Source organism: Rhinolophus sinicus, linkage group LG13 (assembly GCF_036562045.2).
Source record: "Rhinolophus sinicus isolate RSC01 linkage group LG13, ASM3656204v1, whole genome shotgun sequence".
Classification (NCBI taxonomy): domain Eukaryota; kingdom Metazoa; phylum Chordata; class Mammalia; order Chiroptera; family Rhinolophidae; genus Rhinolophus; species Rhinolophus sinicus.
The window spans coordinates 49,018,420-49,039,331 of NC_133762.1; the positions used below are offsets into that span (position 1 = coordinate 49,018,420).

At 37.3% G+C, this 20,912-nt stretch overlaps 1 protein-coding gene across 5 annotated transcripts in view; it reads left to right on the forward strand.

Annotated features, from left to right (window-relative positions):
- The window catches only part of BTBD3 (BTB domain containing 3), a 34,267-nt gene extending 14,007 nt beyond the window's left edge, over positions 1-20,260 (forward strand). For 2 of the 5 annotated variants that reach the window (XM_019734913.2, XM_019734914.2), the window contains 4 exons: positions 11,119-11,404; positions 11,912-12,002; positions 12,573-12,691; positions 16,242-20,260. In XM_019734913.2, the coding sequence (XP_019590472.2) occupies positions 11,119-11,404; positions 11,912-12,002; positions 12,573-12,691; positions 16,242-17,274 (1,529 nt within the window). In that variant the 3' untranslated portion in view covers positions 17,275-20,260. Of the gene's footprint in view, positions 1-10,598; positions 11,405-11,911; positions 12,003-12,572; positions 12,692-16,241 lie in introns of those variants that run through there. The other 3 variants (XM_019734912.2, XM_019734911.2, XM_074318301.1) reach the window with 3 other exon arrangements.
- Positions 20,261-20,912: the final 652 nt, after the last annotated feature.

Below are 20,912 nucleotides of genomic sequence, written 5' to 3' on the forward strand. Positions count from 1 at the left end.
CTAGAAGTGCAGGGAAACTTTCCTTGTCCGGGGTGTCTTTGGAATGCATTGTGAAGGATGGATAGGTGGGAATCGAGGGAAGAAAGGGCAGTGAGGATGGCAGGGAGCAATGGGCTCATTTGCAGTATGGGAATACAGTTGACCCTTGAACAACATGGGGTGGGGTCCCGACCCCATGCAGTCGAAAACCTACATATCACCTTTGACTCCCCAGAAACTTAATTACTAATAGCCTACTATTCACCGGAAGGCTTACCGACATCGTAAAGTCAACTAACACACATTTTATATGTTATATGTATTCCATACTGTATTCTTAAAGAGAAAAGAAAATGTTATTAAAATCATAAGGAAGAAAAACTAATTTACCGTATTTATTGAAAAAAAAAGTGTATAAGTGGGCCGGCATCCTTCAAACCTGTGGTGTTCAAGGGTCAACTTGTTTGCATGATGAGTGAATGAAGAGGACAAGTCAGGGCTTGGAACCAGATCATGGAGACCCCAAATGCACTGCAAATCATCTGGCTTCCTCTCACTGAGAAAGAGGAGACAGAAATTCTCTTCTTCTTGGGTAGATGCTTGATGTGCAGTCCTCGTATGCTGCTGATAGAACAGGAGAGCCCATCCTCACCTCACATGGTACCCTCTTTAGGAAAGGCAGCACGGAGTTGTGGGTTAAGACTTGGCCACATGCCACTTACTAAATAGCCCTTTTCATTTTCTTTTTGATGTGGTGTTTTAAATTTTATGAGAGAGTGTTAACAAGTACATCGACCTGGTCTCCTATACAAACTTTTTAAGTGGATCATGGCATCCCTTCTGCTAGCTAGAATAACGCTTATGCAGAGACCTGACTTGTGTACATTTTGGTCACCATTTTCAGGGACTGCTCTTCTTTGGTTTCATTCCACTCATCGTCATTACCATGGATCTTGTACCAGTCCCTATAGCTCTTAACTATGGTGAAATGGTTGCTTTGCTGTGTGTTATTAAAAATAAAGTACTAATAGTTGAGTTGCCACTTTTTGAAGATTAACATTTTGACTTAAATGCTTTTAATCTGCTCATTATCGTTAAGGTACATGGGTAAATACTGTATACCTATTTTTATGTAATGTAGAGCTTGAGGAAACCCAAATTTAAGAACATATTTCCATGAGTACTCTTGACTTTCTATGGGAGACTGACTTGAGCATTATTTTATGAACAACTAAATTATTTCATTCTATACCTCTGGGCAGTTCAAGTGCTGACCTACTTATATAGTAGCTCTTAATTAAAAAATTGCTGAATATATTATTAGGATGAATTTTTGTTTGAAATACCTTATTTTCTTAGTTCTGACACATGCAATGAAGCTAAGTATAGAACTCCCTCGACTTTTATTCCTGTTACACCAGCAGGAGAGATGGAAGCAACAAGGGAGTACTTTATCAGTGCCAATTATTTTCTGCAGCAAATGGGGGCAGTCTCTGAATGTTACTTGGTGCTGACATAGTTAAGGTTATGCCAACATTTACAGGACAGTGTGCCTTTATGTTGTGTCCTTCAGAACAGTCATGGGGAATTGTATACTTTAAAGCTAATTACAGTAGCATAAAACATACCTTTTAATTTGGATTTAGAACAGATTTTACTTTGAGTTTTTGCCAGAAGCTGGTTTCCATAATAACCCTCTGTCACAAGCTTCTAATTCTAGTTGAATTTTTAGGCAATATTTTTGTGACTCGGTGTAGAAATAAATGCATGTGCCTTTTTTCGTTTTCATTTGCTGGTTTCTTTCTACTCCAGAGAAAGATTATGTTAGAAATTGGGTGTAAAGGTGCCTTGTAACTTCACATGTTTATGTTTTTCTATAGCACAATTTTTCTCAATATAGCAGATCTCTTTTTTTCAGATTTTGTATTATTTGCTTAAATTAACTATTGTATTCTAGTCATATGCATTATAAAAATGAAGAAAGACATTTCACTAAATAGTAATTGAGGCCCTTGATGCACGTGTGTATTATGATGGTCAAGTTGCAAAACTGGTAACTGATCTTTTTTCTGTGATTTTGCTAAAGTAAGATTTTTTTTTTCTGACCTTGCCTTTCCCAAACCTATTCTGCTCATTCTGCAATGAGAAAAATTTTAAATTTAAGATAATTTATATCAATTTTTCAGGTGTTTTGGAGGGTGGTAGTAAATTAAATGATAGGAGATTATTACTCATTTCCAAGGAGTGACTTAAGGGCACAACACATTTAATCAGCTTGTATTCAGGAATGTTTTTTATCTTATAGAGCTTTTTCACTGAGTTGTGGATGTTGGGGAAATTTCTCTGTAACAATTATCCCATTAATAATCAGGATTGGTATAGCATAGCTGGTGGTTGGAGGATTGTCTGGATTTTTTTCTTCCCATTCCGTATGCTCATTAGAAAAGGATGACTTTTCCCAATAAAGCAAGACATTCCTTGGTTAAATATGTAAGTGAAGAGGGGCTTTGGATTTTAATGATCTGATTGTGGAGATACTTTTGGTTATTATCTTCCTAACACACACACACAAAAAAAATGTATCACCAGGCAAAGTAAATATCTATGAAAAATTTTTTTTTTTCTTTGACTAAAACACATTATTTTCCTCTGTCAACTAAAGCCAACAAACAACGTGGAGAAAGCCGTATTGGGCAAGGTTGTTCCATTCTAGCATTTCCAATAGGATTAATGTCCCTTGTTGGATCAGAACAGTCTCCCTTCAGGCCTTCTCAGAAGAGACCTCCTAAAGCCTGATTTTACTTTTCTTTGAACAAATTGTTTTCAGGTATTTAGGAGAAAGTCATGCATATAATGGGATCATTGTAACATGACAATAATATTTCTGCCCATTAAACTAACTTTTTAACATAGATTCTATTTGTTTGAAAATAATAATTTCTAGGGAGCCATTTAGCTCCAGGTTTAACCTATGTACCATGTTTCCCCAAAAATAAGGACTAGCCAGACCATCAGCTCTAATGCGTCTTTTGGAGCAAAAATTAATATAAGACCCAGTCTTATTTTACTATAATACAAGACTGGGTCTATAATATAATATAATATAGTGTAATATAATTAATATATAATTAATATAATTAATATAATATTTAATATAATATAATAACATAATACCAGGTCTTATATTAATTTGTGCTACAAAAACACATTAGAGCTGATTGTCCGGCTAGGTCTTATTTTCGGGGAAACACGGTATAATGTTGTAAATTAATACATCTTAGATTGATTGATAAAATGTCTTTAGCAAATATTGCCCAGAGAGTTGATAGGCTTCCATTAATCATTTTTATGTACATATATAGTTGTGTGCCACGAGAAAGTATGCATTGTGTTAATACTGGAACTCTTACCAGTCCTGGCAATGGAAAGTCTCATTTTGGAATAAGAATGTTTTACCATATTGGTTGTCATAGTAGCAGTCTCAATTGAGAATTGTGATTATATACTTTATCAAATGACTACTTGATGAAAGCTCAATTATTTTAATGTAGTTCAGAATTCTGAGCTGTCATTTTTGCCGGGTTAGAGGAATAATTAATCAACCTAAAGAAGAGAGTTTTTCTCTGTGTTTAATTATATATATTTTACTTTATTTCACTGACTGAGGTGCCATCAATTGTAAGACATGCTATTATTTTACGTACCAACAAGAAAGGAAAAAAGGACTAGTAGTTATGCTCATGAGATGCCATCAGTTTTAAGATACGACCCAGTTTCAGAGATGTAAAAATGGGCGGGGGAAGACTTAAAAATCATTAAAATACGGCACATGTGTACCAGGATTCCCAAAAATATGTATGCAAGTAGACACTTTGGTCAACGTTGCTCAAGCAGTAGTTCACCATAATCAGAAGTGTCTGGATGCTGATGGTAACCACTTTGAGCATCTTTTGTAATTGTAGGAGTCAAACGTGACTTGTATTCTTTTGTTATCGGTACATATTATTACAATTTTAATATAGTTTTCCTTTCTTAAAAAGTGTATACATATTTTTGGCACCCTCTGTATATACACATAAGAGTTTTAGTTGGGTATCGGTCATAATCATAATACTAAAATGTAAAGAAAACTATTAAATAAATCATTATTTCTGCTAAACATTATGCAGATTCTTTAATCCTAGAAATCTACAGTTGGAAAAGATAAGATTATGTGGTCAACACTTAAATTTACTATGAGATCCTCAATAGAATATATAAAAATTTGCAGTTAACTACCTTGTTTACCAAAGTACCCTAACCTTTACAAAAGAATTCATAGTAGCATTCCTTTAAATAGCTATCTTTAGAGTACCTCACATGACAAATTTTGTATATTCCTTTTCAAGATCACCTCATTTAACATATGATCGAGAATGATTTGGGATTTAGATGAGTTGTTTAGTATTCCAAACAAGATACACACAGACACAGCTATAATCATCAAATATCATCTTAAGTACCATATGGAATTTTAAAAAGAATCTCTCCTGCTCTCAAAGAATTGTCACATTCTACCTTTGGGCATTTTTTTCAAAATTTAAAGTACAATTGAAGGTTAACTGGAGCTCTTGTGTGGTGGAAAGGAAATGACTTAGTGATAACTGTCCATGAGCCTCATTCTTCCAGTCGGCGCTGAGGTATGTATGCCTTGGCCAAACGCTTGTCTTACTTATCAGTCTTAGTGCTAGACTTCAAATTGGGTCATTGTTGAGAGAGGGCAAATTAGGTTGCTACTGTAGACATTGCCGGTGGCTAGATCAACTACTAGCATCTTGGAGCTCTCTGAGGAGGTGGGTACAGCAGGGCATCTGCCAACAGGTGATCTCATGGAGCTTTGAAATCCAGTGGACACCTAGCCTGGAGTCTTGAGTTCAGGTGCGAATTTGGGCATTGGGTGGGAACCTGATCACAATGTACAACATGAATCTTGATTATTGAACCTCACCTGCAAAATCCCAGCAACTGGGGACCTGCTTCGTCTGTGGGTGAGGCTGGAGCAAGCCTCCAAGTTGGATGAAATGTCAGTAGTTGTGAAGTCTGGAAGATTACAGGGACAGGGAGCCAGGTTAATCTTTAGGTTTTTGTGTTTTGGAAGGTTGTATCACAAATGTTTCCTGCTTTGGGTACATTTGTTATTAATAGTGAAAGATTACCTTTGCAGAGTCGTTTCAACTTTTATCAAAGTGCTTTCACAGGCCTGTAATCTTGCCTCAGAATAAATTTGAGAAGGATGAACTGGGTATAATTACCCCATTTGGCAGATGAGGAAAATGAGGCTCACAGATACTAAGTAACTAACCTTACAGTCGCTTGTTATTAGTTCTTGCTTTTTCCCCATACCATGCTGCCAGTGCTGGACTCCTTGTTTATTTCCAAATGTAGAAAGCATATAGTCTGTTTTCCAGCAGCTGCTGTTATCTTTAGGGACTGCCAACATTTTGTGGCTTGTCTGTTTTACCTTCCAAATCACAGGCATAACTTTCGCTCAGTACTGAAGAACAAAATAAGCAAAAAACAAAACAGACTCCATCATGACTGATCAGGTTAAATTCCTCGCCTCTGCTGTGTTGTATTAATAATCCGTGGGAGTGGTACTGATTTCTTAATTTTACCTTATTTAAACCTCAGTTAACCTCACTGCTGTAGCTGTTTAGGTGTCGTGTAGTAAACCAAATACAAGTCTAGACAAGGAGTCCAGAGTTAGAGCAGGTTAAACAAGAGTTGCCAGCATTGTTAGTTGTTGACCTAAAATCTGTTGGTGTTAACCATGAATGGCTGGTTTTCTAACTTTCATTTTACCTGGAGAGCCTCTTCTGTTTTTGAGCAGCTTTCTGATATGCTTTTATGTTCCTTCTTGTTACAGTTCTCCATTTCTTTCAAGAAAATGTCTTTCTCACATTCTTCCAACAGCATGTCTCCTGCAGTGTGTGGAGTGTGTATATTCATGGTTTTCATGTCTGTAAATTTTGCACTCATATTTTTCTTTTAAAGTAGAATAGAAATACGAAGATAAAGCATTATGTAAAAATGTAGGTAATTACTGTGGGTGAACATTAGAGTAAGTGGAAGAGACAAAATTAGGCAGGCAGTCAGGACATCTTCATTCAAGTCCGGACATTGCCCTGCTACTTAACTGTGAACTTTTCACACATCTCAATCTTTTGGATACCTAGTTACCTTATCTGTGGGGCAGAGTTGCATTAAATGATTTCTAGAGTCCCTTTTAGTTCTAAACCTCCTTCAAGCCCCCAAACTGAACGTAATAAGATTCTACTAAATAAAGGTAGGATGTCTGGCAAACCTTTCAGTGAAAAGGATGATCTAAGTGAGTTTAAATTCTGTTAATAATTTTGTTATTGTTGGGAATTGAATGAAAAGAGATAAATGTGATTGAACTTTCTGGCAATTATAAACATCATCTGAAACCCACTATTATTAGCTAATAACCTTTTAAGCTTGGTCCCTTGTCTTGCTTGTATGCCCAACACCTAAATTCACTGCACAATCAGCGTGTTGTACTTTGAAAATACTTTCCTAAAACGCTGCTGGCTTCTTGACCTATTTACTTCATTCTGGCAGATTAACCATGTCTCCTAACAGCTTTAGAATTCAGGAGGCATAGGAACAAGTGATACAATGCTAGTTGAAAAGAAATTTAGAAATGAAACTTTACAATGTATATAGGGCTCTTATCATTTATTACCCTTCAGCCCAGTAGGCAGTGTTTCTGGGTTACAGATTTAATAGATGAGGTTTTAACTATTTATATTTAGTTTCAAGGGGGATAAAGAAGGTATAATTTGTGTTTAATGAGATAAACTAGAAATGAAAGCAGAGAACAAAGTGATATGACTATTTTGTATATTCAGATCGATCTTAGATTGTGTTTTGAGTCATGGATTACTCTGAAAGACAGATGACAGCTATGGCTTTTCTTTACAGAAAAAGAAATGCACATTCCCAATTTTGTATGCAATTTGGGGCGTTTCATGGGCTCCAGTAAGTTGATGCAGCCTACCTTCTACCTCATCTGGTGGCCCCTAGTCCAGATTCTTGATAGAAGAGAACTCTGGATTGGTAAACCTTAAAAACCTTAGAAATAATCTAGACCATTATTACTTAAACTGTGCTCATGAAATCAATGGAATGAATCAAGACCAACATTAAAAAGAAAAAGAATAAAATGTCAGTGTACCATAACATGCTAAGAGTAAGTTTTGTGAACTGTCTTTTCATTTGTGTATGTAGCGGGGTCCCAAAAAAATGTATACACATAACTTGTATTCAACTTTCGTTATCCGTATATATTGAGTATTAGAATTTTAATACAGTTTTTTTCCTTTTTTAAAATGTGTATACATTTTTTTGGCATCCCTTCTGTGTGTGTGTGTGTGTGTGTGTGTGTATGTTAGTAATGAATCCAAATATAAAATGCATTTCTTACTGTGGACTGAGTGTAAAATTTGAAAAACACTCATCTATCTGTTCTAGATGAACGTCTTTTGTAGCTGAGAAACTGAGACCCTTAAAGGCTATGATTTGTTTAGACCCCCCTCCCCCCCGACTCTCCACTCCCCACACACACACTTTTTAGTGTCTGAGCCAGGACTCAACCAGATTACTTGATTGCTGATTTTGCTGTGCTAATTTTTTGAAGTAGAACTGTGAAGTAGATTATTTAAAAATATTAAGTGGCTCATCTGTTTCATACTTGGCATTTTTTAGTCCTTTATTTTTCCTACTAAAATCGTCTCTGTCATTGTCCTTTAGAATAATCTGGGCTTGAGGGTTGTTGTTTTTTTTCTCAGAGAATTGAAATATATTTGGGACCTCTCACTTGGCTGTCTACAGACCTGAATCCTACAATTTTGACATTTAGGGCTTAACAAGAAGAATTTCAGAACAAGACATGAAGGTGGTTAAGTTTTATATCCAAACCAAATTAAATGGTGTTGAATTATTTCTTCACTTGATAATTGAATGCAGAATGTTGGTACTGGATAATTGGTACTGGAATGCAGAATGCTGGGTGTTGGTACCAGATAACTAGGGAGACCTGCAACATTCTTCAGTTACCTGTATGAGACTTTTTTCAAACTTGAATTTCATACAAATTACCTGGAGGTCTTGTTAAAATACAGAATCTGGATGAGATTCTAGGTTTCTAACAGGCTTCCAAGTGATGCTCCTGCTGCTAGCTCCTTGGACCATAATTTCAGTAGCAAGGACCTTGTATTACATGCCTTATATAAGAAAAGGTAGTGCTTCATACATTTTCCATTGTCAAAATTTTATTAACATTTTGCTGCTTTTCAAATTAGGTACAAAAATCAAAATGTCATTCTCAACTGTTTTAATTGGATTACTTTTTGTAGTCAGGACCATGTCTTTAAACAGCCATGCTCATCAATCCTCACTTCCAGGAGTGATAACATCACTTTTTGAAGCACTGTTCTAGGTGATTCAGATTTAGCACCATTCATTTAACTAGTAGATTCAAGCTTTTCCACAAAACTTAATTTTCCAAATAAGTGAAACCTTTAATTTCAGAAAGAACATTTTCTAAAATATTGATTTTCTTTCTTAATCTGTTATGTGCACTTTACTTTTTTCTTTATTTTACTAGTGTGAAAGCATTGTTTGTCAGAGGCTGTCTTAGTAAATAAAGGGTGTTGAACTCTATGTATGCAAAATGAATGAAAACCACAGAGCCTTCTAAGTTCTTGTGTCTGCTTTTTATACCTTTTCCATTTCATTTGTCCAGCTGCCAGTTCCTAGTATGTCTGTCCCAAAGCAGCTCCTTTCTTTTTCCATTCTAATTGATTACTATTTGACCTGTCAAAAGGAACTCCCTGTGGTGGGGGCTTTCCTAGAGGGTAGTGGTCAAAAAGTTGAGTAGCAGTTGAGCAGGAGAAAAATCCTTTAATTTTAACCATGTCCTCAATAGTTAACTCAAATAGGAACTCATTTGTTTCTTTTCCATGCCTTTTACCATGCGCTTTTATTTTTAAAAACTAGTTTCTAGATATCTCTCTCTCTCTCTCTCTCTCTCTCTCTCTCTCTCTCTCTCTCCAATGTAAGTGAAAATGTGTTTGAAGGAGGTTTGGAAGTGTGTGAATATGTATGTGTGTAGAAGTAGTCCTGTGAGTGGAAACACGATAATTGTAAGTAAGCAGCATTTTAGGATCCATGTAAAAGTGGGATGAATAGCCTGCTCAAGACCATGGTTCTCCTGTACACACAGTCTAGTCTGGCTTGCAGTGGCCTTGCAGTTTTAAGAACAACAATGCCGATAAAGAAGATATTCCTTGAATCAATTTAGTAATTTAGAGTCCCAGGAATCTAAAGTCTGATTTCTGGTGTGTTACCTTCAGTAGATGATTAGTTGTAATAACAGTGGACGCTCCCAGGTGTTGAGCCTCAGTCTGTCCTGCACTCGTCACTCAGTGGAGTCTTGTGGAGCTAGCAGGGCTGTGCTCGTGAAGAGCACATTCGATGGGGGCTAGCAAATGGCTGCTGCACTGGGAACAAATGACGGTCATCCAAATAAATGGGGTGAGATTAAATCTCCTCGTTTAGTCTCTTTAAAAAAAAATAACTAAGTGTGAAAACTGCAGCAGGTGTTTTTATTTTTCTTACTCACTAGAGCTAGAAATTATTGGAGGATTCCATTCTCATCTATAAAAACCATATAGTATATATATTCTTCTGATTCAAAGCAGAGAGAACCTATTTGCTTTTCAACTAGGCAGCATCAGAACATTTATCATTTTGAATATCCTTATGCTTGATTTTGTGTTACAAGTTGTGGATTATATTCTTAAAAATTATGACAAGTCTAAATGTAGCCCTACTATTTAGGTTGGATTTTGAAATTCTGAACAGGGCCCCTTCTGAAATATTTTTAGGGAATTACAACCTTTAAACACTGATTACCAGATTTAGATTTGTCCCATTTGAATCTTATTTTTACGTCTAGAATTTGTCTTACGTTTCAGTGCACCTAAGCCTACTGGTATAATCATAGTCTAATTAATAGCATTTTGTGATCTGGGACTCCTGTCAAAAATCATTATAGGAGCTAGAAAACACTGGGAGGTAAAATGAATACATGACCTCATCTCTTATTTTGTACTAGACTGTAACTTTCACTCAAAGACTGAAAGAAGAAAAATAACATTTTTCCCATTAAGCTGTGATAAATGTGTTTAGTATGCCTTTGCTTTTAATAGTTCGTCTTAGCTGGTAAAATGGAAGATTTTGTTTGAAGTATTTGAAACTAAATGCTGCTGAGATAAAGATTTTACTAGAAATACAGAGTAGACATCAGTCCCTACCCTTTGTTAATTGACCCTGCTTGTTTAAGTGGGAAAATAAAAAATGTACGTCTACTGAAGAGAAATCTGTGAGCATAACCTCTTCCTGTTTTCAGATGTATTTCATAAGTTGTTTATGTTATTTAAATGTACAATAATAACAGTAGACAGAATGCAACTGCTGTTCCTTTAATATCAGAACTGTGCACGTTACAATAGGTGTCACTGTTTTGCTTGGTCCAATCATGATTGGTGACTTCAGCTATTGGCTGTGAGCTCTGGCTGTCTGACTCCATCTGCAGGGCTGTAATACCTACTCCTCCGATCCATTCACCACACAACTTCAGCCGGCTGAACAGACTCGCCCGCGCGGCTCCAGCACATCTTGCTAACCTAATTCAGAAAACAAGTGCTACGGCTCTCTGCCTGTCATCTTTGCTCACTGTAGCATTTTTCAGGTTCTCTAGGAAACTGGGTTATTTTTATGAGCAAATAAGAGAAACAGGAATCATGATGGGGATGTATTTAACAGACCCAGTACTGGATAAAACTTAAAGCCAGTTTGTATTCAACATAGTGAAAAGGTCACCTTGTCCGGCTGAGAAAAGAAGCAAAATATCAGCTTGTTGGTTTCTGTTAACATCTTAGCTCGTGCCAGCCTCTTTTCCTTGATGTTCACACCAATTTGGGATATCTAGCTATAGAGAGAGACATACTGTACTCATGGTAGATGACAAGGAAAAGAACATGAAATGTCTCACCTTCTTCTTGATGCTTCCAGAGACGGTAAAGAACAGGTCCAAGAAAAGCTCGAAGAAAACAAATACCAGCAGTAACAGCAGCAGCGGCAGCAGCAGCGGCAGCAGCAAGTTGCCCCCAGTTTGTTATGAAATAATTACCTTGAAGACTAAAAAGAAGAAGAAGATGGCTGCTGATATATTCCCCCGCAAAAAAGCAGCCAACTCCAGCAGCACCACTGTCCAGCAGTACCACCAGCAGAATCTCAGTAACAACAACCTGATTCCGGCCCCGAATTGGCAGGGTCTCTATCCTACCATCAGAGAAAGGTAAGTTAAGTGGCGGGCCAGCATGTTTACTTTAAAAGTTTTCCTGTGTTGAAGTTTCTGCTTTTGCACAACCCATACTGTATTTTAACATAAATCTGTGTTTCCTCTTTTCCCAGCAGCTTTATTGGTAATGGAAAGCTGCCCTGTACCTTTTCCAGAACAGTACAGCTGTTTTCCTCTTAGATAAAAATGTTTTTGCAAGCTGTAACATTTAAGTGACGGGGGTGTGTCTGTGGGCCATAGAAGATAAAAACCTTTTATTTGCCCTTAGTCTGATGAAAAGTTTGGATAACTTTCTTTTTTTTTTAATTTTTTTTTAACTTTACTTCCCATGTGTTTGCAGTGATTACAAACACAGTTGTTTACTTGGAACCTTTATTTGTAGTTTTGCCCCGAAGTTATTAAACTGTTGCTTAGCTTGAGAATCTTTTCTGGGTTTTGTGTGTTGGGGCTGGGGTTGTTAACAATGCTAGCTGCTGTGAATTAATAAATTGCCTCTGTTTATAGAAATGCGGTGATGTTCAATAATGATTTGATGGCAGATGTACATTTTGTGGTTGGGCCACCAGGTGGGACTCAGCGGTTGCCAGGACACAAAGTAAGCAACAGCTGCATTACCGGTTTAGTCCTCAGATTTACAAAGAGGGACCCTCTCCATAAGCCTGGAAGTTGGGGTGGGCAGCTTGCCGATGGCAGGCAGTGCATGTTTCACCCCATCACGAAGAAAGTGCAGTCTTTCAAAGGGCCTTGGCCACGCTTAATTTTTTTCTTTGTTCCTTCTACTCTGCTTTATACCTCACACAAAAACATGCCCTCTTAACTCTCCAGTGATGGGAAGTTGTTGCGACAGGTTAGGAAAGTCATGTGTTTACTCTTCCCCGAGAAGTCAGTTAGATAAGCTTTTCTTTTATTTGTTTATTTTGTTATGGGGGAACTTGTACATTAATCTGTTAAGTCCTTGAGATAATTAGCAGCATAGAGACTGGTTTGCATGAACATCTATCGTAATGCTTTCATGGCAAGATATATTGTACCTTGGTTTTGGCAAGAGAGCCCGTTTAGGTGATCTGTGTCCACTGAACCTGATTGCCTAAAGTTGTTTTTCTGGATTGATTTGCTGAAAATGCCTCAATTTAGAGCATGAAATAAGATTTCCCTTTCTCCACAGTACGTTTTAGCTGTCGGGAGCTCTGTGTTCCATGCAATGTTTTACGGAGAACTTGCTGAGGACAAAGATGAAATCCGTATACCAGATGTCGAACCTGCTGCTTTTCTCGCTATGCTGAAGTAAGCATCGTTCACATGTTTGGGAAGAGTTTGTTTATGCTGTGCTTGTACTCTGCTGGTTTCACAGTTAGATGTAAGTTCTGTGTAACAGAAAAGGGCGACTGATGAAGACAGAGGGTGCTGCTTACCTTGTAAATGACGTCTTTCAGTGGAATGATGCAGGCATTTATAATCACACCTTGGCATGGGACTTGGGAGCAAGTGGCATGTATAGTCATTTGATTTTTAACGAGTTAGAATTAAAGAAAAATAACTCTCTGATATAGGTGTTATCTAATAGAGGATGTTCTCTTTGAAAGAATTGTGTATGAAGAAGTCTTTAAAGACATAAGTATTTGCTTCACAATTCTGGAAATTATATACCTTGTTTAAATACTACCAGTTAAGAGATTTCTAAGTTTTCTAGGAGTTAGTTTCTTGTCAGCAAATATAAAACTTATTATCTGCGAAATAATCTGATCTTTGCACACACACACATACACATACTCTTACGTAAAATCAGAGTTTCTCAAGGATGACAAGCATTTGCATTTGATAGTACAGGATAAATTTTTTGAGAGCTATGAATAGTTTCCTATAGCTTTATAGGGATTTATACAGAAAAATTTTAATTGGTAGTATACAAACGTAAAGCTATAAGATACATATTTCTTAAAAAGTAGTTTCATATCTCACAGGTCTTTCAGAATCCAATACATGTTAACAAGGTAAATAAAATCCACTTTTTTGCGTGTACTGGTGCGAGATAGTGGTCATCTACTGTGTGATTAAATCCAATGATTATTCCAAATCATATTTGTTTAATTTTTGTTAAATCCTATTATAGCACACCAAGTATATCAGAGTTCAAGATATCTGTTGCTATAGGAATTTTGGTTCACTAGAATAAATATAATGTTTGTTGAAAAAATTATTCAGTATATCAACAAGTTGGACAATAATCCCACCCATGGTTAAAATGTTGCTATCTATCGTCTGCTAGCAGCATGACAGCCAGTGAGTTGAGTGACGAGGTGTTGGGATAAGGAAAGTGACTTTATTCAGAAAGCCAGCAGGCTAAGAAGATGGCAGTCTAGTGTCCTAAAGAACCATGTTAAGAAAATACAGAATTCAGCCTTTTTTTTGTCAAGAGAAGGGGGGAGACAGAGGGGCAAGAGATAATTGAGGACTGGACATCTGGGAGCCAGCAGGGGGTGGAGGAAAATTGTGAAACTTCTTTATTCTTAGACTGTTGACTCTAGTTAATGTGAGTCCAGTCTCAGGTTCCTGGAAATCTTTGATAAGTAATCATTATTTTTGTATATACTTCCCTTATCTCCTCAGGAGAGGCAGTTTCTGGTTAGGGGCTGTTTTTGTAAAACTCAAGCCGCAAAGAGAATTCCTGTAATGATTAACATATCTATATGTAAGACTAAGCAGAAGCTATTAACCTGAAGACCATGGGAACGAAGCTGGCTTGAACAAGAGGAACCCGAGAGGCTGAGCATTTTCACTCTGTTACAGTTGTAGACCTTAAAAGTATTGAATGCTTTATTTGCATTATAGTTTTGAAATCTATAATTGCAGTTTAAAAGGTTAAAAATAATTGCAAACACCGCAATTACTTTTGCACCAACCTAATAATTGCTGCCGACTTAAACTTTCACAGTGGAAGATACGGAAATTGATGGCAAGTGAGCGTATGAAGTATCAAAATGTCAACTAATCCACCACTTTATAACCAACCAGTACTTTTTGACCTTTGTAATCTTTTAGAGATAACAGAAAACCAATTTTACCTGCAAGGCTTCCCCACCTCCCCCACACCCCTATCAAGCTAGTTTTGTATATTTGGCATTATCTGTTGCAGAGACTGCTAACAATAGTTCAGCATTTGACTTCACTACAGTTGAATCATGTGTCATTCCAGATATATACATAATTAGGAAACACGTAAGAATCGGTTACATTTCACCTAAGTCATTTGGTCATTTGACAAGCATCTTTTCTCACAAATGTATTGCCTAGAATATATATCAATACAGCTTTTTAAAATTAGACATGCCATCCATGTAAAATGGTGAGAATCAGAAATGTAGTAGTAAGGTACAATTTGTTATCGTGCCATAGTTGATCAGTACCACATTGTCACCAGGAATAGTGGAGGCCAGATTTTCCTCATGCCTGCATTGTGGGTGAGTAGCCAGTATTCCTGGAAAGGGGGTTGTCAAGAAAAAGGGAAGAGTGCTCACTAGACGATTCCAGTGTAAGCACTAGAGTGCTGAGTGTGCTTCAGAATCCTCCCTACGGCCCCTGTTCTCTGGTTAGAGTGTCACTAAGATGCAGGTGTTTTCTCAGGCAGCTTTGCCACTGGTAGATGGCTTAGCCTATCAGAGAAGAGAAAGGGCTTCCTGGGAGTAAAAGTGCACATTCAATTTGTGATTGTGGACATTTTTCATATTGCCATCGTTGTGTGTGTGTGGTTTTTTGTTTTTGTTTTTAACTTTCTTATAGAAGATATTACTAATTTCTTGTTATGTGTATTTCACTAAGTTGAAATACAATAACTAAAGGAAAACACAGCAAGTAGCTAAACAGAAAATTTTAAAATGAAGTGTTATCAGCATGTATTTTTCACCCGTATGTAGTTCTCACTGACTCTCTTGGTGAACCATAGCAATCTAAAAGAAGTAGATGATTGCTATGTTTACATACCATTCTGAGAGCCTGTCACTGTCCCCAAAACACCTACAAGTGTTTTATCTCCTGGTAAAGGGATGCTTTACAGTCACAGGAATAGTGCATATTTAGGTTTTCTTACTGTCTTTTAATTAAATATACCTGGAAAAAATGTATTCTTTAATTTTGAAGGTGAGAGGAAAGAGTTAAAAAAAATAAAAAAAGATACAAAAAAGATACGAAGCCTGAATTAGGTGCTGTGTAAAGGTACATGGAAGACAGCATTGAAGTCCATATTTGATAACCTATTGAACTTGGAACTACTTGAAAAGTATCTTATTTAATCTCAGGTTTTATTTTGTGTTTTGGAGAAATCCAAGTCATAGTTAAAAGTATCAAGATGCAGTTGTTTCTAACATTATAGTATTAAAGGTATTTGTTTCTATTTGAATGTACAGAAAATTTTAAAAGTAAAACTTATATATATATGTTACTTCTAAAACATAGGGAATTATTTTTTCATTAAATATAAAGTAGTACATGTAATAGACTTTTGCTGTTTTTTTCCTAATATCAACTATCTCTGATAATGAAATTCTTTCTCAAAACAGTTCCGGTACCTTCTTTTTTTTTTTTTTAAGAAGACATTGAATGCAACTTATAAAATAGAGGCTGCAATGGTAACACAAAGTTAATTGTACAAACTTACTACTGAGTTGAAATATTAATTTATGAACATATTTCAGATGTTTCTTTAATCCCTAATCATTTTTGTAATAACTGTCACCTAAGATGATTTTCTTGGAACTAACTTGAAAGTAGTTGCATCTTTTCTTGCTGGACACACTCATTTTGTGACAATTCCATTTACATGCTGTGCACTTCCTTTCAGATATATCTATTGTGATGAAATCGACTTGGCTGCTGACACAGTGCTGGCTACTCTTTATGCTGCCAAAAAATACATTGTCCCTCACCTCGCCAGAGCCTGCGTTAATTTCCTGGAGACCAGCCTGAGTGCCAAGAACGCCTGTGTGCTCCTCTCCCAGAGCTGCCTGTTCGAAGAGCCAGACCTGACCCAGCGTTGCTGGGAGGTAATCGATGCCCAGGCTGAGTTAGCTCTCAAGTCTGAGGGGTTCTGCGATATCGACTTCCAGACTCTAGAAAGTATCCTCCAGAGGGAAACTCTGAATGCCAAAGAGATTGTGGTTTTTGAGGCAGCTCTGAACTGGGCTGAAGTAGAGTGCCAGCGACAAGATCTAGCTCTGAGCATCGAAAATAAACGCAAGGTCCTGGGGAAGGCGCTGTACCTGATCCGCATACCTACAATGGCCCTGGATGATTTTGCCAATGGTGCTGCGCAGTCTGGAGTCCTGACTCTTAATGAGACCAACGACATCTTCCTCTGGTACACTGCAGCCAAAAAGCCCGAGCTGCAGTTTGTGAGTAAGGCCCGCAAGGGCCTCGTACCCCAGCGCTGTCACCGTTTCCAGTCGTGTGCCTATCGGAGCAACCAGTGGCGCTATCGAGGCCGCTGTGACAGCATCCAGTTTGCAGTGGATAAGAGAGTGTTCATCGCGGGCTTTGGGCTGTATGGCTCCAGCTGTGGCTCTGCAGAGTACAGCGCCAAGATTGAACTCAAGCGGCAGGGTGTTGTTCTGGGCCAGAACTTGAGCAAGTACTTCTCAGATGGCTCCAGCAATACCTTCCCTGTGTGGTTTGAGTACCCAGTGCAGATCGAGCCAGACACCTTCTACACAGCCAGCGTGATACTGGACGGCAATGAACTCAGCTACTTCGGACAGGAAGGCATGACGGAGGTTCAGTGTGGCAAAGTCACTGTCCAGTTTCAGTGCTCCTCGGATAGCACCAATGGCACCGGAGTACAGGGAGGGCAAATCCCCGAACTTATATTCTATGCTTGAAAACACTTCCGAAGCAGGTTGAGCTCTGAGGTGCGCATTTGGTTCCTACCTGCTTGATGCTTAGCTCATCTGCAGATACGTGATCAGCGCAGATAATGTGTAATGAATGAAGCTATAGGCAGTTTCTAATTTCTTTTCAACCTTTTAATTATGTACAGGCAAAAACGCAGCATTCAGCTTTTAACTATATGCTTAAAAGAGCCAAGTTCTTATTAGAGCTTTGTGGTTTTTAGAATTGCGTCTGTCTACACACAGCTGGGGAGAATTTGTGTTCTTTTCCAAGTGCCCCATTGACTTCTCAGTTTTGTCCTTCCTCAGAAAATTTTTTAATCACCTCAAATTTCCTTTAGGGCTTTATTTTGACAAATAGAAATAATTTAAAGTAATGATGAGTAATTTTCAAACAGACCCTCCCCCCCCAAAAAAAAGGAATAACAGATAAACCTCAGTGTATAATTATGAAAGAAGTTTTGCTTTGTAATAAGTAATAATTTAGGAAGTAGACAATAGTCATGTTTAGCTCTTATTTCCTTTAAATATTTTACTTCTGGGCATTGCTTTTTCTTAAATCTTAATTCATAAGATTGTTAAATATTAACAATATTTAACAAAATGTCATGTAAAATGGGGAAATAAGAAACTGGATGTTTGTTTAGGCCATGACTTCTGCCATAGCAGATTTTATTCTTTTAGTTTAGAAGACAAAATATTGCAGCACAGACACTTCTTTTAGAAGTAACTAAATTATAAAATGTTATTGCCATTAGAAAAAAGTTACAGGCCTATTAATTCAAACTTAAACAGTTTATAAAGGAAACCTAAAAGCATCCCATACTACAAATGAGTTAACTGATGGCATAATAGAATGAAGTTTGGAAAAGTTAAACTGTCTTCTCACCACTTAGCTTCTGATCCCCACCATTTCCTTGTTTTCCTAAGTCGTACTGTATAGAATTCCTATTCCCTTTTTCCTATGAAAAGAGGACCAAACAATTCTTTAGATGAATGGGAAAACTAGTTTTGTAGCACTACATGTTAATGTAATAAGATACTTTCATCTGTTGATTTTTTATTTTTATTTTTTAGTCTGAAATATACTTTACCTGCTCTACTTTGATCACGTACTATCTTCTTAATCATAATTTTGTGTTATTCCCGGACTGCTAGAATCTGGCCTCTGGCCATCTTAAAGTGCCAATATAGATGCCTGCAGGGTTTTGAAAGAATGATCTGAAGTGATGCACCTGATTACACCTGATATTCACTGCATCAGCATCACATTCAGCTCTCTTGCTTGTCCACAGATAATGTAAACAAAGGAGGGAAAAGCTTATCAAGAAATCCTCCTTTGGTGGTGGCTTGTGATGGTTTAGTGCCTGTGACCCTGGTGGTGTCCAGTGTGCTCACTTCCAGTTGAAGTATCCATGTGTTTCTGGGCAGCTTTTCTGCTCAGTGTGATCCTGAGATGGTTTCCCCAGCCACCCAGAGTGTGGTCCCTGGCCGCCTCCTTCTCCTGCTCTGCAAGCCTGAAGCTGGCTTGTCTGGAGCCAGGAGTTAGTCCTGGGGTGGGTGTGTGTACGTGGGCACCCATGTGCACGCTAGTGTGTTTGCCGACTCAGGAATTGTCTCCTCCCTGCCTGGCCAGTGAGTGGTGGGACAGAAATGTTCCCCTGCTGGCCCCAGCAAGGCCCTTGTGAGTGACTGCCCTTATCATATTCGCTGTGCTTCTTGGCCACTTCTTCCCCTGTGAATGAGGGCTTGTTGCTTTTGGCCGGCTTCCCTGATGGAGGAGAACACTGGATTATGGGAAATGTTTTAATCATCTTTGCCATTACCTATGTCTGTTAGCACAGATGATCAAAAGCTGTTACTGGTGATTATAAATGAGTACTCCCAGGACAACTTCCCAAAATTATCTGACAGTTATTTCTTATTGGAGATGACAGTAGTTTTGGCAAAGCAACTATGAAATAAAAGTGGATTTTTGATTTAAAAAATACTTCTACAAAGGATTTTGTTCTTAAATTATGGTTAAACATTTCAGTAATCCATAGCTACCATGCAAATTGGTAGACTATATACCTCATTAGAAGGCACTAATTTTTAAGCCAGAAGAGAATTAACTTTAGCATTAATTGCATCATATCAGATTGTGAGGTTGGAATGATAACATTCCAGTGTAGATTGTTCATTCAGTAACAGTGTCAGTGCTCCCGTTAGCTAGCTGCCCTCCATGTGGCTGGGGACCTGCTGGGTGAAAGCCGCATGAGAGCCTGTACACTGAGTTTGGAACTTAATTTTATGTTAATTACTACTAAAGAAAAAAGACACATTTACCACCTGGTTTGGCTGGTGCCAAGAGCTGTGTGCTAAATTTGAAAATTGAATTTAGAATAAGAAATTTTATGTTTTAAATCCTATTCTCCCTTCTGCATTTTCAACAACATGGAATGAAGGCTAATGTGCTTGCTCTATTTTCTTTGGTAATCTCAAATTTTGTAGCTTTTAAAATTAGAAACTATTGTTCTGACAAGGCAGGCAACTCTAGTGTATAAACACAACTTTATTAAACAGAATACTTGTAGATGCTTTTCTCAATGAATCTGGCAGTCTTTGTTGTTGTTCATACTGGGGATGAAGGGGAACTAGGCTAGCAGTTCTAATGTAATATTCTTTAAGCATATCTTAATGTAGTATTTAAGTAAATGGTCTAATTTCTACATAAGTATTGCACTGAACTGTCTTTTTTTTTGTTTTTTAAGGTGTTGAAATAAGCCCGGCTAATTCAAGACACTAGCCACTTGAGCATCAAAGTGCTTGAATTTAGTAGCTTACAGCATTATTTATGAAGGAAAACTATATAAATATGAAGTACCTCATGTTGAATGTTATTGTACTGTATTTTTAATGTAACAGTGCAGATCTTGTTAGACACATGAATGTGTATAATCATGTTAAATGCAAATAAAAATAAAATTGATTCATAGATTTGTTTTCCTTAGCATTTTTGCTGATCTCTTGAAATAGTGAAAAATTCATTCTGGCACTTTTGGTGCCACAACTTTTAGAGATGGTTTTGCAGGAGCATTTCTTTTCTAAGTATTCAGATATCTCTGATCACTAAAGAAGTAAAAAATTTGAGGCAAAAGCATAGGAGAACAATGAATATGTTAATTAATTGCATTGTTCAAAGCCTGACTGTTAAGTTAATGAGAGGAAATGAATAGATGCATTTATATTACCGTGATGGAATTTGTGATTGGCTGGCGTTCTGATGCTGTAGTTGCTTAGATGGCTGTGAATCTGGCTGTACTAAGGGGGTGATACTGAGTCACATCTAGTTTCCGATGTAACCAGTGCTCCTTGTCCTGCTGGGTTATAATAGTTTCAGTCAAGGAATAATTAAAAAAAAAAAAAAAAAAGTGAGTGTCACATGAGAATTTTGAGTATAATTTGTATGTGCTCAACTAGTTTTCCATTATATTTCCCCATATCAAGTACATGCATACACACATACATTTATACATAATTATATGTTATTTCACTGCAGCTTTCTGCTCCTTTTATACTAAAGTTTATTGTGAAACCCTATATATTAACTATTTCATGTACTCAGACTTCAGTTTCTATAGCATACC